The 18,225-nt window shown below is 41.1% G+C and overlaps 1 protein-coding gene across 1 annotated transcript; it reads left to right on the forward strand.

The window, feature by feature from the left end:
• The first annotated feature begins 761 nt into the window (after window positions 1–761).
• On the forward strand, window positions 762–3,087 carry LOC111182352 (neuropeptide Y receptor type 6-like). The gene is given in 2 exon segments (XM_022588660.3): window positions 762–1,324; window positions 1,326–3,087. Coding segments are annotated over 2 exon segments (1,119 nt in total). The 5' UTR covers window positions 762–1,234; the 3' UTR covers window positions 2,355–3,087.
• Window positions 3,088–18,225: the final 15,138 nt, after the last annotated feature.

Consider the following 18,225-nt stretch of genomic DNA (forward strand, 5'->3'; position numbering starts at 1 on the left):
TCCTTGTGTCCTTCTTTATCTTTTATCAATGCCATTTATGTTGTTTTCTTCAAATTCCTAAACAATAAATCAAGATAAGGGGTATTTTTTTCCTGTGCTCTCTTTCAACATGTCCTCTTTGGGCCAGAAATGTCACCACCTGGAATGGCAGGGCATTCACCATGTCTGCTGTGCATCCTGGTACGAATAACTCCACTGAATTTGACCACCCTAAGCCATGCTGAGCCATAGGATCAAGGACCCCCTTTCCTCTAGAAGTCAGAAAAAGAAGAGACCCAAAGGAAAAGAAAACTGAGGGAATGCTTTCCAAATAAAGTTAATTCTGAGTAATAGCTCACTAGGCACTAGCTACCTTTGCTTGATCTCTAGAATCTGAGCAATGTACCCAGAAACTGTGCCAAGTCTGGCTTCAACCCCAGAGAATGGAAGAAAGAAAAAGAGGGGAAGCCATATGCTGTTCTACAGCGGGCATGATCTGGGAGTCTAGCTCCCAGACTTAAGGCTATAGACTAGCTCTGGGGAGTGGAACTGACAAATTTTATTCAGCACACATATACTGAATACATACTATATACTCTACATTGGGCGTGAGCAACAAATTCAGTTGCGTGATCTCATTTAGTCCTCACAACAATGCAGAAAGACATTGTTTATCCCCGTTTTACAGCTTTAAAAAACTGAGCCATAAGGGTAATTAACTTATGTCAAAGTCATACAGACACCAAACAGTAATGCTCCAAGTGGAGCCCAACTCCAAATATAGTTACTCTGGCCTCCACAGCACACATATACAAAAAAGACAGAAGGTTATAGGGATGGAAAGATACCTTTGAGCTACCTTATATAGTTAACAGAACACTGTGGCATTCCCTTTCTCATTATCTCTAAAGATTATACTGTTGGGACAAATAAAACACCCTGAGATGAAAGGAAGGCAAGGATACAGAGACTCTCTGGATATCTCTCTATGTACTCTCAGGGACATTGTTCCACCTATAGAATTGTCCAGGTTGTTAAGAACTTGCATTAATTTTCTAGGTTCTGTTTAATTTTGGGGGATCTCAAGAGCTTACTCAAGTCATTCATGTATTTCCATCAAGCAGACAAAGAGGAAGACTAAACCCTACTAATCATTCATTGGAAGACTCAGAGCAAAGTTCCTTCCAAGAACTGATGGCCAAAATATCCAGCCATAATACAAATAAGCTTAGAAAAGCTCTTCTTAAACCCTGACATGATGGAATTTTTCCTAAACCATCCAGCATCTAATAAAGCCAGCATAAAGAGCAACAACTCTGCACTTTGCTACTTTGAGTCCTGTAGACCCCACTTCCCTAGGCTTGCTCCTATTACTCATAGTCTATACTGTGATCTTAATCATGGACTTTTCTGGAAACCTCTCTCTCATTATTATCATCTTTAAGAAGCAGAGAGAAGCTCAGAATGTCACCAACATACTGTACGCCTATCTCTTCCTCTCTGACATCTTGGTACGTGTCATGTACATCCCTTTTACTATCATCTACACTCTGATGGATCACTGGATATTTGGGGATATCATGTGCAAACGCACCTCCTATGTGCATAGTGTCTCCATCTCTGTGTCCATATTCTCACTTGTGTTAACTGCTGTTGAAAGATATCAGCTGATTGTGAACCCTCGGGGCTGGAAACGCAGTGTAGCTCACGCCTACTGGGGTATCACATTGATTTGGCTATTTTCCCTTCTGTTGTCTATTCCCTTCTTCCTGTCCTACCACCTCACCCATGAGCCCTTCCAAAACCTCTCTCTTCCCACCGACCTCTACACCCAGCAGGTGGCCTGTGTAGAGAACTGGCCCTCCAAAATGAACTGGCTCCTCTTTACCACCTCCCTGTTTATGCTGCAATATTGTGTCCCTCTGAGCTTCACCCTCATCTGCTACCTGAAGACTGTTATCTGCCTCGGCAGGAGTAATGGGAAAGTAGACAAGAAGAGGAAGAGTGAGAGCTGGGTCAGGGAGAACAAGAGGATCAACGCGATGTTGATTTCTACTGTCATAACCTTTGGGGTCTGCTGGCTTCCCTTGAACATCTTCAAGGTCATCTTTGACTGGTATCATGAGGTCCTGATGAGCTGCCACCATGACCTGGTATTTGTATTTTGCCACTTGATTGCTATGGTTTCTACATGTATACATCCTCTGTTTTATGGCTTTCTCAACAAAAATTTCCAGAAGGACCTGGTATTGCTTATTCACCACTGCTGGTGCTTTGCACCTCGGGAAAGATACCAAAATACTGCCATCTCAAGTATGCACACAGATGAATCCAAGGGATCATTAAGATTAGCTCATACATCAGGAAGTATATAAAGGGCTTCCCTGGTGGCGCAGTGGTTGACAGTCCGCCTGCCGATGCAGGGGATACGGGTTCGCGCCCCGCTCCCGGAAGATCCCACATGCCGCGGAGCGGCTGGGCCTGTGAGCCATGGCCACTGAGCCTGCGCGTCCGGAGCCTGTGCTCTGCAACGGGAGAGGCCACAACAGTGAGAGACCCGCGTACCGCAAAAAAAAAAAAAAAAGAAAAAGAGAGAAGTATATAAAAACTGGTAACACTTAGTGCTAAAGCCCTTCTTATGTGAGAGATGGAAAGGTAATGGCTGGGGATAAGGCAAGATGCAAAAGAAGCCAGGACTAAAAAAATTTTTTAAAAAGCAACTTTATGCTAACCAGTTTTGCTTTAGGCCAGACCTATCTGTCTCATATATCCACCCAATACAAACACACACACACACACACACACACACACACGTGTGCGTGCACATCACCCTTTTCTCTTAGAAGAATAATAACTCACACACCTAGCTGTCATCATTTGTGGCAAAGAATGACAGTGAGAAAGCAAGAGAGGCAAGGAACATTGATGGCTGGGGAACAAAATTCCCAGATATTGTTATTCAATGGAATATCCACAAGAGTTATTACTAATGACATGCCCACTAAAAACAATGCTATATATATCTCCTTAGTGCTGAAGCAATTCCACTTTCTGATATGGAAATTGTAACTTTCAACCATGTAACTATTCAACTAATTAGCAATGTCAGAAAGACCCCTATTATAATTTACTAATTAGCTAACTGAGTTTGGATTGGAAGTTGAAGGAATGGTTTTAAGTTAACATTTAAACTAAGTATTGTAATTATAATTAATTCACATGCCTGAGTCAGATTCTCTGGTTTATGACAACAGTACATTTTCTTCACTAACGACGCTATTAGTGCCACTAGAACTGGTCACAAACTCTTTAGCACTCCAATTATGCTCAAATCACATAAACTAACTTATTAATGGCCAATGTAGATAGAGCTTTCACTACAAAATGACTTTTTATCTCTAATTCTTTATGTATATTAAGTAGGGGTTATTATGACTCTATCATTGGGTCTGATGAACTTCATTAGTAACACTTATAGTTAGCTCCAGATTTTTTAAAACCTCTTGCATATCTTATGACTTAAACATTTTAAAAATATCCCTCATCCCTACAGAGTCACTTAAATAGAGAATCAGCTAGATTGTCTTCAAAAAGAATACTAAGCTACTGTTCAAATTAGCTCAATGACTTTTACTAAATGATGACCGCTTTATCTCTTCCTCAGATACGTCTTCCTATTAAACCGGGGCTGCAGCTTATTTGTATGTTAAAAATGTAATCATATTTTCTTCTTTCTTTTGAATAAAGGGTAATGTTTCTCTGAATACCTGTGATTTTTCAATTGTGTGTTTAGTTTTTTCTCCACATTAATCTCCATATTTTCCCCTCCTGAAAAATCTTTTCTCTCTCTCTCTCCCCTTCCCCCCCTCTGTCTCTGTTTCTCCCTCCTCTCTCCTTCCCTCCATCTAGCTTTTCCTTCTCTTCAGGACTTCTATTCTCTCTGATATATCATTTTGGGGAAAATGAACAAAAAAAGCACTGCAGCATACCCAACAGAAATATAACGTAACAGTATCACAGTATTAGCTGCAAATAAAAGCTCTTATCTAAAAACCAGCTTCAAATGGTGTCAGTTTAGAATCCTAAAGGTACAGCTGCATCCCCTTAGCCCAGAAAACAGCTCTCCCTAGATATTTCTATCTCTTCTGACAGACAGTGGTTAATATATACTATAATTAAGATCCAATGTGCTATTTTACTTACTTGGTAAAGATATAATGATTCCAGTTTCCATTACTAAACAGATTTAGACCAAGCCACTGAAAGCAGGAAACGGCTTTCATCAAACTCTGATACCACCCTCTACCCTCACTGAAACACAAACACCTGGGCTCCTCTAACCCTGGCACCCCACCCCGAGCATTCACAAGAGATCTCCAATCTGTTCCTAAATATTATAGTGCTCTTTCTGGCTCCATGATAAGAACTATTTCCTTCTCCAATAAAACTGTTCTGTCTTTTCTTCTGAACTTTTCTTGAGCTTTAATGAAATAAAAGTCACTAATGACATAACTATCAATTATAGTCTTTTGCATTGCCATTTGCAGCAACATGGATGGACCTGGAGATTATCATACTAAGTGAAGTAAGTCAGAAAGAGAAAGACAAATATCATATGATATCACTTACATGCAGGATCTTAAAAAAAATGATACAAATGAACTTATTTACAAAACAGAAACACTCACAGGCTTAGAGAACGAAGTTATGATTACTAGGGGAAATGGGGGGGAGGGATAAATTGGGAGTTTGGGATTGACATGTACACACTACTATATTTAAAATAGATAGCCAACAAGGGCCTACTGTATAGCACAGGGAACTTGGCATAATATTCTGTAATAACCTAAGCAGGAGAAGAATTTGAAAAAGAATGGATACTTGTTTGGGTATAACTGAATCACTTTGCTATACGCCTGTAACTAACACATCATTGTTAATCAACTATACTCCAATATGAAATATTTTTTTAATTAAAAAAAAATAGTAGTCTTTCTTGGGTTTATTTTTTCCTCAAAAAAGTAGTGAATTAACTGTAGTTTTAATGCATGCTTTCACCTGTAAGGGATTTTCATTCTGACAGATGGGAGAGCACAGGTCTATAAGTAGCTACTTAGGAAGGTATAATGAGAATATAAACCAAGTGTCATGCGGACCCAATGGAAGTAAAATGCATTTTTGAGAGTAAACAAGGAAAGATTTCAGGAAAGTCTACCATACTGTTTCTGCAGCATTTGTGGATGGTGCACACCAATTGGTCTACTGTTGAACCACTTGGTGAATGAAATAAGGCCTCATTTTCTCACTTGCCTCTCCCCCAGTTGCCAGGTGGGCCTGTATTCTCCCTGCTAGGGATCTATCTGAGACTGGAACTTGACGATGTTTGCCTGATAGCCATGCAAACACAGTTCCCTCTAGCCACTGCTCCAAATATCTGTTCCTCTGTCTCCTGACCTCAAATCATTTTGGATTGAGAGTAATTTCTCTTATCTTTAAAAGTTTCCAGAAAAGACGACTATTAGTGGGATGTACGTGTCTGTCTACTGAACCAGAGCTGAATGAGAAAATGCTAATACATCCTGCAATGAGTTCCCTAAGTTTTCTCTCTGACCGTTTCTAAAGATCCCCCAGATAATTTCTAACAGAGAACCAACAACGTAAATGATCCAACATAACAAATACCCAAATGTGGTTTAAATACATATGGTGCATATTTTTCTACAATGGAAATGTAATATCCTGAAAAAGGTATAAATAACTTGACAGAGCAATGAGCATGACGCTTCATTTTTTTGTGTGTGTGAATATTTTCTCCCATTCTGTAGGTTGCCTTTTCATTTTGTTGCTTTTAGTCTTTCTTTTTTAAAAAATTGTCATTACTTGAATTGGGAAATTGGAATTGACATATATACACTATTGATACTATGTATAAAACAGATAACTAATGAGAACCTACCTATAGCACAGAGAACTCAATGCTTTTTTGGTGACCTAAATAGGAAGAAAATGCCATCCCAAAAAAGGGGGGATATATGTACACATACAGCTGATTCACTTTACTGTACAGTAGAAACCAACACAACATTGTAAAGCAACTATACGCCAATAAAAAATTTTTTAAAAAGCAACAATAAAACCCACTTTAGCTTCAAAATAATAAATAAACAGTCATTACTTTATTTATTTATTTTTAATTTTTGGCCGCACCACAGGGCACATGGGATCTCAGGGATTGAACCCACACCCCCTGCATTGGAAGGCGGAGTCTTAACCACTGGACCACCAGGGAAGTCCCTTATTTTATTTTTTTAACTTAACTTTTATTTTATATTGGAGTATAGCTGATTTACAGAGGCTTCAATTTAAAGAAACTGTTCCTCACTCTGTGCTATGGAGGAAGAGTATATAATTCGTCAGCCCAGTAAAAAGGTCAACCTCTCTTCCTGTAAACTTTGTTTTTTGTAGAATAATAAATCAAGATAAATATATTAAGTTCTCACTATGTCTTTAGCAGTGTATTAGGTACAGAATAAGTATGACACAGCTTTAAGAGTTTACAGTCTAGCTGAGGCTTTAAAGAGTTTACAATATACCAGAGGCGTAATTCAATGTCTTGGTTTTGAAGGCTTTCCTTCTGGCTAGGTTGAAAGCTGCCAAAAGGAAAGTTAAGAGTAAATGATGGCAGAGTTGGTATCAAAGGAGGACTCACTTTTTCTTTATACCCATAAGTGAGAATATACTGGGGAAGAAAAGAGGAAGTATTCTAGAAGAGGGGTCAAGGAGGAGTATTTAACATTGATAAGCCCAGGAATTCCTAAAATCCTCCCTGAAGTCACCTATGCAATAAATGTGCTCATGCAATAAACTGGAGAAATGAGACGATGAGTGTTTCCAGTGCGCATTAAGGAAGGCAAGGCAGGTCTGTTTCCCCTGTTACTGTGTCCAAATCAAACTCCTTGTTGATGCTGGGATAGTATTTGCCCTGCGGAAGAAGTGAAAGGATGTGTGATGCCAGTGACAGGAACACATCCATCTTCCATCTGGTCACCGACTGTTTCCTGTGATCCTCTATTTTAGGTAGAGAAATCTGTTCTTCTCAACTAGACTGTGAACTTTCAGACACGTTAACCTACATCTTTTATTCCTTCTATACCAGCCCCACACTACCCACTCAGAGTATTTAAGATAGGACTAGGCAAGGAAAAGCATTTAATACAGATTTTAAAAGTTATTTCTTAAAATACAAGCTAGGCAGTCATTACTCACAAATTATTGAATGCCTGAATGTTCTCAAACCTATGTTTTATTAATTATCCAATGAGAATATAAAGACATAAGCCTAATTACACAGATTATAGTAATGTCAATAAACTACCAAAACCCAAGTGCTTTGGGGCTCAGCTTAAACGTTTCTCAAAAATCTTCTCTAATCTCCCAGGGCTGTTACGATCCCCCTGCTCTCGTAGTACCCCGTGTATAGATAACTACCATGCATAACAATGAAGGCCTGTTTACATCCACAAGACATGAACTCCTTGAAGGCAGAGACTGGGTCTTATTCACTGCAGCGCTTCCAGTTCCAAGCATAGCATCTGGCACAAAGTAGGAGTTCAATCGATATTTGCAAACTGTAGATGTAGAATAAATCTAGCGATAACAAATCTTTGCTTGGAAGTGGTGTGTGGATCTGAATAGTAAGTGGGGCCTGTACTCCCTGAACTCAGTACTTAAAGAAACAGAATGTCAAACTTCTATCTGAAATATAAGAGCCAAGGCTCAGGAAATCTGCATGAGCCGGAGAACAAATAGGAACACCTTGGTTCTAGGGGAACCTCAAGGGTAAGGTGGATTTTTATGGCTCACATGTTATTTGCAGATACAAGTTGTGCCAGTAAAAGTCAGCTAACTGGGCAGGTCCTGAGAGTGGAAGAAAATGCCCTACTAACTTCCAATTAATGAAGTTGGCAAAGTTCTTCGAGCAAACAGATTTTAGAAATGAAAGGCCAGTCTTCCAGGGCAACCAGCCTCTAGGAGAGTGGGACTCATTATGACTCTACTAGAAGAAAAACCGGACTCTCTATAAAAGGCCGAGGCAGGGCAGAACTTTGTCTTTTTCAGTGAGCCAACTTCTTCTCCACCCAAAAGCAACAGTTACTGTGTTACTGATTTGGAGGCAGTCTTCCTCATCCCGGGATCCCAGAAGATGCCCTCTGCTTTTTTACAGCAGTAGGAGTCCCTGACTTCCAGATACTGTCACCAGACAATCGTATCCTGAGGATTCAAGTTTTACACCTTTCTATTCCCTGCAAAGTTTCTCAATTTAAAAACAAAGACAAATATTTTAATGTGTATATGTGTGTGCGTGTTTATCCCTGGCTGATAGGACTTTTGGGTGACCTATCTTTACTTCTTTCTTCCTTGTTCCATCTTGCCTTCTAACCTCCCTTCCTCTCTCTTTCTTTCAAATAAAGTTATTTATTTATTTATTTAGGCTGCATTGGGTCTTCGTTGCTGCGCACGGGCTTTCTCTAGTTATAGCAAGTGGGGGCTACTCTTCATTGCGGTGCGGTGCACGGGCTTCTCATTGTGGTGGCTTCTCTTGTTGTGGCTCGTGGGCTCTAGGCACGTGGGCTCAGTAGTTGTGGTGCATGGATTTAGTTGCTCCGCGGCATGTGGGATCTTCCCGGACCAGGGCTGGAACCCGTGTCCCCTGTATTGGTAGGCAGATTCTTAACCGCTGTGCCACCAGGGTAAGTCCCCCCTCTCTTTCTTTTGGCCTATTTGCTTATCTGTATTTTCTACTATTCTGCTAGGAACATACATTATTTGTATAATTTTTTCAAATGGGTGAGAAAATTTAAAAACTTTTTTTTTTGTTATAAATTTATTTATTTTTGGCTGCATTGGGTCTTCATTGCTGTGCGCGGGCTTTCTCTAGTTGTAGCGGGCCAGGGCTACTCTTCGTTGCGGTGCGCAGGCTTCTCATTGCGGTGGCTTCTCTTGTTGCAGAGCATGGGCTCTAGGTATATGGGCTTCAGTAGTTGCGTTACAAGGGCTCAGCAGTTGTGGCTCATGGGCTCTAGGGCACAGGCTCAGTAGTTGCAGTGCACGGGCTTAACTGCTCCATGGTATGTGGGATCTTCCCAGGTCAGGGCTCGAACCTGTGTCCCCTGCATTGGCAAGTGGATTCTTAACCACTGAGCCATCAGGGAAGCCTTGGGTCCCTATTCTTGAGGAATGCACTGTAAGCCAGACAATTACAACATGGTTAAGAGTTTAGAAAGAGGCAGAGTGGGACTATGCCTTTTCATCAGAATCTAATTCCCCAGCTCCCCCAAGAAACTGAGAGGGAGAGAGGGTACATGATCACTGACAAAAAGACTAAACAGACTGGAAATTTTGCAAAGCTATAGCTGAAGCCTGGCATCCCTGACTGGCACTGACCAGCAGCTCTGTCTCCTATACCATTGGGCCCTGCCAGTGTTCAGATGAAAATTTTCCAGGGGAATGGGTGTCCGAATGGTGCCCATGCACCTTACTACACAGAATAAGCATGCTCTCAGCATATCAAACTGATGAGGAACTTCAGCAGTAGCATCACAGGCTCCTAAAGAGAGACAGGTACAAGCTAATCATGCCTGCCATAACCATGGAACATTCCATGAAAGTTTTCAGGCAAAGCCCCTCCATACTCATATGTCTTCTAAAAAATACTCTCTCTCTCTCTCTCTGATTCCAGGGAATCGAGAAAGAAATTACAAAACCAGGATTTCAGCTGCTTCTGGAAGAGCCAGGAGCTCTCAGAAACAGATGTTAAATCTAATTTTGGAGCCTAATAAAAATGTTGGATATCTAGCTTGTTAAAATGAGTCTGGGATATGGCTCATAAGTCAATGATTCAGTGGAACCTAAACCTACAGTATTGTGTAGAGGGGCTTCAATTCCTCCACAGAGCAACTGGTGGGAAACAGCTTACAGATCTCAGATGTTCACTCATCCTCCTGAGAGGCCACAAGGAGCAGCTACTTGCTCATTCATTTAGACCTACAATAAAATTGTCTCTGATGTTGGTGGGACATGGACTGTCAAATAATGCCCCTGGAAGCCAGGAGTCCTGAGACTCTCATCCCAGCTCCTCCAAGGACTTATTTTACAGCCCTAAGCATGTCAGTTACCCCTCTGTGCCTCAGTTCTGCCATGCATGGAAAGGGACTCCTGCTGCCTTCCTTTCTGGAAGAGATACAGAGATGACACTGGAATATTCACCCCCATGCTTCAGAAGTTAAGTGGTGATATTGCTCCCAGGTCGGGAGGGATGGAAAGGAAAGTGGAAATACATTATCAAAGTATAGTGGACGAAGCTCAAGTTTTGAGCCATCCAGCCCTGCGTTTGAATCCTGACCCTACCACTTACCAGCTGTGTGAAATGAGGCAAGCTTCTTTAATATCTCTGACCCTAGAGTTTAATAAGACAGAGAATAATTCCTGTCTTATAGGACTGCTGTGAGGATTCAAGATAATGTATGCATGGTGCCTGGCACAAGTAGGGACTGAAAATAGTAGAAATATTAAAATTTCTGACACCTACGTAAGCCCGGAGGAAGTCACACTTCTATAAATTTACCTGAGTCAGAACCAGCCCACAGATCAGAGAGTTGGGTTAAAAATCTATGGAGGAAAAAAAAAAAATCTATGGAGGAATCTAACTTCCTAAAGATGGTAGGAGAAAAAAAGCAGACAATTTCACACTGCTCTCAGCATCCTTCCTCAACCCTCATCATATAGAAGGAAACTTTCCACCTTCACTCAGCCATGGCCTTGGTATCACTCTGACAAGAAATCTCTTGTCACCCCATGGGACCTGGCTTCATAACCTGACTACAGAATACCACAGGGAAGGGAGACGCAGGATGTTGCAGGAAGGGCTTGCAATTTTAAACATGTGGTTTGGGAAGGCTTCACCGAGGTGACATTTGAGAAAAGACCTGAAAGAAGTAAGGAAGTAAGACATGCAGACAGCTGAGGGAAGAGAGTCTAGGGAGAGGGTAGATCAAGTTGCAAGGGCCCTAAGGCAGGAGTATGTCTGGTGGATTCAAGGAACAGCAGGAAGACTGAAGCAGAGTGAGTGAGGGGAGAATAATAAGAGGATGGGGTCTGGGAAGGGAGGGCCTTCACATGTGGTCTCTGAAGTGATAGTCCTCCCTTAGGCCTCAGTTCTCTCTTCTGAAAAGTAGACATAATGGTAATACTCAAGAATAGCATACTTGAAAGGGTAAAGTAAAAAGACAACATAGTGAACAATCTAATGGACTAGGAATCAGAATACTTAGGTTTTAGGCCTATATGTACTCTAGTTGGCTATGTGGCCTTGGGCAAGTCACTTCTCTAAGCCTGTTTTCTTATCTGTAAAATGGAATGATCTTGGTTAACAGAGAATTTTTTAATCTGAAAAGTTATATTGTGCATAAAGTATTTTTCAACAAATGGCTGGAACAACTGGATATTCGTATGCAAAAAAAAAGAACTGTTATTCAATACCTCATTCCATATAAAAAGTCAAATTCATCACAGACCTAAATTTAAAACTTAAAGTTATAGGGCTTCCCTGGTGGCGCAGTGATTGAGAGTGCACCTGCCGATGCAGGGGACACGGGTTTGTGCCCCGGTCCAGGAAGATCCCACATGCCGCAGAGCGGCTGGGCCCGTGAGCCGTGGCCGCTGAGCCTGCGCGTCCGGAGCCTGTGCTCCACAACGGGAGAGGCCACAACAGTGAGAGGCCCGCATACCGCAAAAAAAAAAAAAAAAAAAAAAAAACCAAGTTATAAAACTTATAGAAGAAAACATAGGGGAAAAAAATAAGAACTTGGGTTAGACACAGATTTCTTAGCTACAACACCAAAAACATGTTCCTTTAAAGAACAAATTGATAAGCTAGACTTCATCAAAATTTAACACTTCTGTTCTTGAAAGACACTGGTAAGAGAATGAAAAGACAAGCCAAACCGGGAGAAAATATTTGCAAAGCACATATCTGATATAAGACTTTCTGTCCAAAATATATAAAGAACTCTCAAAATTCAATAACAAGAGAACAAACAACCCAATTTTTTTAAATGGGCAAAAAAACTGAAGAGACATTTCACCAAAGAAGATATATAGATGGCAAATAAGCACATGAAAAGATGCTAATGCTCATTAGTCATTAGGGAAATTGAAATGAAAACCACATGATACTAACACTACATATCTGTCAGAATGGCTAAAATTGAAAAGAGTGACACACACAAAGAGATGGCAGGGATACAGAGGAATTGAACCCCTCATAAGCTGTTGGTGGGATCTAAAATGGTACAACCACTTAGAAGTTAAACAGACAACTACCATTTGATGCAGCCATTCCACTCCTAGATGTTCACCTAATAGAAATAAAAGCATACGCCCATGCAAAGATTTATATGTGAATGTTCATAGCAGTTTTACGTGTAATAGCCAAAAATCAGAAACAATCCAATGTCCATCAACAGATGAATGAACAAACACGGTATATTTATATAATGGATACTATGTGGCAATAAAGAAGAACGAACAATTGATACAGGCTACGATATGGATGGATCTCAAAATAATTACAATGAGTGAAAGAAGTTACACCCTCCCCCCAAAAGAGTACATACTGCATGCCATTTATATAAAATTCTAGAGAATGCAAAGTAAACTACACTGACAGAGAACAAATCAGTGGTTGTTTGAAGATAGAGGGTAAAAGGGAGGTTCTACATGTAGAGACATGAGAAAACTTTGGGGGGTGATGGATATATTAATTATCTTGAATGTGGTAATGCCTTCATGGGCATGGAGCATGTCAAAACGTATCAAATTGCACACTTTAAATATGTGCAGTTTATTGTATGTTAATATACCTCAATAAAGCTGTAAAAAATTTTTAAAGAACGCAAAGTATTCATTCCATTTTTTGTCAGCAAACATTTATTAAGCATCTACTTTGTGGCAAGAACCATGCCAGGCACAAGAGAGGCAGAGACAAATGAAACCAGGTTCTCAAGGTACTTACAGCCTCCAGGAAGGAAGCTTTAAAGCAATTTCATGAACCTACTGCACTGTCACCATCCTGTGCAGAAGGGGAGAAAACAAGGGCAACCTCTGACAGTGCTAGGAACCAAAAGGTAAAGCATGGATCAGAATTAACTCTCTTCCCTCTCTCCTCCTTGAATCCTCAACTCCCAAATTGGGAACATTCTTCTATACTCCCTCATCTCAAAACTTTAGAACACCAGGGTTGGAACTGCTTATAGGGAGGAATGAAGCTCAGAGAAGGAAAGTGACTTGTTATCTCCCACAAAGCTTGTCAGTGGCAGAACTAAACTGAGCAGGTTGACCACTGACTTCTGTTTTATTTTTGGATAAATTGCATTATGACAATATTTATTCTCTACCTGAGCTGACTTTAGTGTTTAATGATTGAGGATTCTCAAATTCACCCAGAAACTTCACATGAAATGGAGCTGGATGAGCTGCTTTATTCTTCTATAGTGAGCCTTCAAAGCAATTCTGTGAACACCAGGGCCAGAGTCACCGGAAATTCAGCTGACCATGAATTTAAGTGTCAAAGCTTCCAGATCACTTTTCTTCTGCTCAGTCACCACTCACAGCCTTCTCAGGGGAAGGACTCTGCAGCTAGGCCAAGAGGTGGATGTGGGAAAACTTGTGCACATAGCATAATACCAACAGGGATGATGAACAGATTGTACAGATCTCTCAGTTTATCCCTTCTTCCTCCTTCTCCTTCTGAAACATACGTCTACAACTCTTTCACCCTACACCCTAAGGGTGAATCCAAACTTCTTCTAAGTCCCAATAAAGAAAAAAAGAATAAGAAGAGGGGGGACCTTCAAGAGGGCAGAGGAGTAAGACGTGGAGATCACCTTCCTCTCCACAAATATATCAAAAATACATCTACTACACGTGGAACAACTCCTACAGAACACCTACTGAATGCTGGCAGAAGACCTCAGACTTCCCCAAAGGCAAGAAAATCCCCACGGACCTGAAGGGCAAAAGAAAAAACAGAGACAAAAGAATAGGGATGGGACCTGCACCTCTGGGAGGGAGCTGTGAAGGAGAAAAGGTTTCCACACACTAGGAAGCCCCTTTGCGGGCAGAGACGGGGGGATGGCGAGGGGGTGGGAAGCTTTGGAGCCACGGAGAAGAGCACAGCAACAGGGGTGCAGAGGGCAAAGCGGAGAGATTCCCGCACAGAGGATCAGTGCCGACCAGCCCGAGAGGCTTGTCTGCTCACCCGCCAGGACGGGTGGGGGCTGGGAGCTGAGGCTCGGGCATCGGAGGTCGGATCCCAGGGAGAGGACTGGGGTTGGCGGCGTGAACACAGCCTGAAGGGGCTAGTGCACCACGGCTAGCCGGGAGGGAGTCAGGGAAAAATTCTGGAACTGCCTAAGAGGCAAAAGACCATTGTTTAGGGGTGCGGAAGGAGAGGGGATTCAGAGCACTGCCTGAACAAGCTTCAGAAACGGGCACGAGCTGCAGCTATCAGCGCGGACCCCAGAGACGGGCATGAAATGCTAATGCTGCTGCTATAGCCACCAAGAAGCCTGTGTGTAACCACAGGTCACTTCCACACCTCTCCTCCTGGGAGCCTGTGCAGTCCGCCACTGCCAGGGTCCCGTGATCCAGGGACAGCTTCCCCAGGAGAACACACGGCGCACCTCCGGCTGGTGCAACGTCACCCCGGCCTCTGCCACCACAGGCTCGCCCCGCATTCCATACCCCTCCCTCCCCCTGGCCTGAGTGAGCCACAGCCCCCTAATCAGCCGCTCCTTTAACCCCGTCCTGTCTGGGTGAACAACAGAAGCCAGAGGGCAACCTATACACAGAGGCGGGGCCAAATCCAAAGCTGAACCCCGAGAGCTGTGCGAACGAAGAAGAGAAAGGGAAATTTCTCTGTGCAGCCTTCGGAGCAGCGGATTAAATCTCCACAATCAACTTGATGTACCCTGCATCTGTGGAATACCTGAATAGACAACAAATCATCTCAAAATTGAGGTGGTGAACTTTGGGAGCAACTGTAGACTTGGGGTTTGCTGTATGCAACTGACTAGTTTCTGATTTATATGTTTATCTTAGTTTAGTTTCTGGCACTTGTTATCATTAGTGGATGATAATGTTGGATGAGTGGATTAGTGTTTCTTGATTTGGTTGCTCTATTCTTATTTCTTTATAATTTCTTTATATTCTAATTTATTTATAATTTTTACAATTCTATAATTCTTTATAATTTTCTTTAAAATAAAAATATAATTATTTTATTTTATTTTCTTTCTTTCCTTTTTTTTCTCCCTTTTCTCCCTTTTCTTCTGAGCCATGTGGCTGACAGGGTCTTGCTGCCCCAGCTGGGTATCAGGCCTGACCCTCGGAGGTGGGAGAGCCAAGTTCAGGACACTGGATCACCAGAGACCCCCCCGCCCGACGTAAACTCAATCGGTGAGAGCCCTCCCAGAGATCTCCGTCTCAACACTAAGACCCAGCTCCACTCGATGACAAGCAAACTACCGTGCTGGACCCTCCCATGCCAAACAACTAGCAAGACAGGAGTACAACCCCACCCATTAGCAGAGAGGCTGCCTAAAATCATGATAAGTTCACAAACACCCCAAAACACACCACTGGACTCAGTCCTGCCCACCAGAAAGACACAATCCAGTCTCATCCACCAGAACACAGGCACCAGTCCCCTCCACCAGGAAGCCTACATAACCCACTGAAACAACCATAGCCACTGGGGGCAGACACCAAAAACAATGGGAACTACGAACCTGCAGCCTGTGAAAAGGAGACCCCAAACACAGTAAGTTCAGCAAAATGAGAAGACAGAGAAATACACAGTAGATGAAGGAGAAAGGTAAAAACCCACCACACCAAACAAATGAAGAAGAAATAGGCAGTCTACCTGAAAAAGAATTCAGAGTAATGATAGTAAAGATGATACAAAATCTTGGAAATAGAATGGAGAAAATACAAGAAACATTTAACAAGGACCTAGAAGAACTAAAGAGCAAACAAACAATGATGAACAACACAATAAATGAATTTTAAAATTCTCGAGAAGGAATCAATAGCAGAATAACTGAGGCAGAAGAACAGATAAGTGACCTGGAAGATAAAAAATGGAAGATAAAAACGGGGAAATAACTGCCGCAGAGCAGAATAAAGAAAAAAGAATGAAAAGAATTGAGGACAGTCTCAGAGACCTCTGGGTCTCTCCAACATTCGAATGTCTCACCAACATTCGAATTATAGGGGTCCCAGAGGAAGAGAAAAAGAAAGGGACTGAGAAAATATTTGAAGAGATTATAGTTGAAAACTTCCCTAATATGGGAAAGAAAATAGTCAATCAAGTCCAGGAAGCACAGAGACTCCCATACAGGATAAATCCAAGAAGAAACAAGCCAAGACACATATTAATCCAGCTATCAAAAATTAAATACAAAGAAAAACTATTACAAGCAGCAAGGGAAAAACAACAAATAACATACAAGGGAATCCCCATAAGGTTAACAGCTGATCTTTCAGCAGAAACTCTGCAAGCCAGAAGGGAGTGTCAGGACATATTTAAAGTGATGAAAGGGAAAAACCTACAAACAAGATTACTCTACCCAGCAAGGATCTCATTCAGATTCAACAGAGAAATTAAAACCTTTACAGACAAGCAGAAACTAAGAGAATTCAGCACCACCAAACCAGGTTTACAACAAATGCTAAAGGAACTTCTCTAGGCAGGAAACACAAGAGAAAGAAAAGACCTACAATAACAAACCTAAAACAATTAAGAAAATGGTAATAGGAACATACATATCGATAACTACCTTAAATGCAAATGGATTAAATGCTCCAACCAAAAGACACAGACTGGCGGAATGGATACAAAAGCCAGACCTGTATATATGCTGTCTACAAGAGACCCACTTCAGACTTAGAGACACATGCAGACTGAAAGTGAGGGGATGGAAAAAGATATTCCATGAAAATGGAAATCAACAGAAAGCTGAAGTAGCAATTCTCATATCAGACAAAATAGACTTTAAAATAAAGACTATTACAAGAGACAAAGAAGGACACTACATAATGATCAACAGATCAATCCAAAAAGATGTAACAATTGTAAATCTTTATGCACCCAACATAGGAGCACTTCAATACATAAGGCAAATGCTAACAGCCATAAAAGGGAAAATCGACAGTAGTACGATAATAGTAGGGGACTTTAACATCCCACTTTCACCAATGGACAGATCATCCAAAATGACAATAAATAAGGAAACACAAGCTTTAAATGACACATTAAACAGGATGGACTTAATTGATATTTATAGGACATTCCATCCAAAAACAACAGAATACACTTTCTTCTCAAGTGCTCATGGAAGATTCTCCAGGATAGATCATATCTTGGGTCACAAATCAAGCTTTGGTGAATTTAAGAAAACTGAAATTGTATCAAGTATCTTTTTGAACCACAATGCTATGAGACTAGATATCAATTACAGTAAAAAAAAAACTGTAAAAAATATAAACACATGGAGGCTAAACAATACACTACTAAATAACCAAGACATCACTGAAGAAATCAAAGAGGAAATCATAAAATACCTAGAAACAAATGACAATGAAAATGCAACGGCCAAAACCTATGGAATGCAGCAAAAGCAGTTCTAAGAGGGAAGTTTATAGCACTACAATACTACCTCAAGAAACAAGAAAAATCTCAAATAAACAACCTAGCCTTACACCTAATGCATTAGAGAAAGAAGAACAGAAGAAAACCCAAAGTTAGCAGAAGGAAAGAAATCATAAAGATCAGATCAGAAATAAATGAAAAAGAAATGAAGGAAACGAAAGCAAGGATCAATAAAGCTAAAAGCTGGTTCTTGGAGAAGATAAACAAAACTGATAAACCACTAGCCAGGCTCATCCAGAAAAAACGGGAGAAGACTCAAATCAACAGAATTAGAAATGAAAAAGAAGTAACGACTGACACTGCAGAGATATAAATAATCATGAGAGATTACTACAAGCAACTGTATGCCAATAAAATGGACAACCTGGAAGAAATGGACAAATTCTTAGAAAAGCACAACCTTTCAAGACTGAACCAGGAAGAAATAGAAAATATAAACAGAGCAATCACAAGCACTGAAATTGAGACTGTGATTA

Source organism: Delphinapterus leucas, chromosome 3 (genome assembly GCF_059928025.1).
Source record: "Delphinapterus leucas isolate spDelLeu-1000000601 "Yukka" chromosome 3, BTC_Dleu_Yukka2, whole genome shotgun sequence".
NCBI lineage: Eukaryota > Metazoa > Chordata > Mammalia > Artiodactyla > Monodontidae > Delphinapterus > Delphinapterus leucas.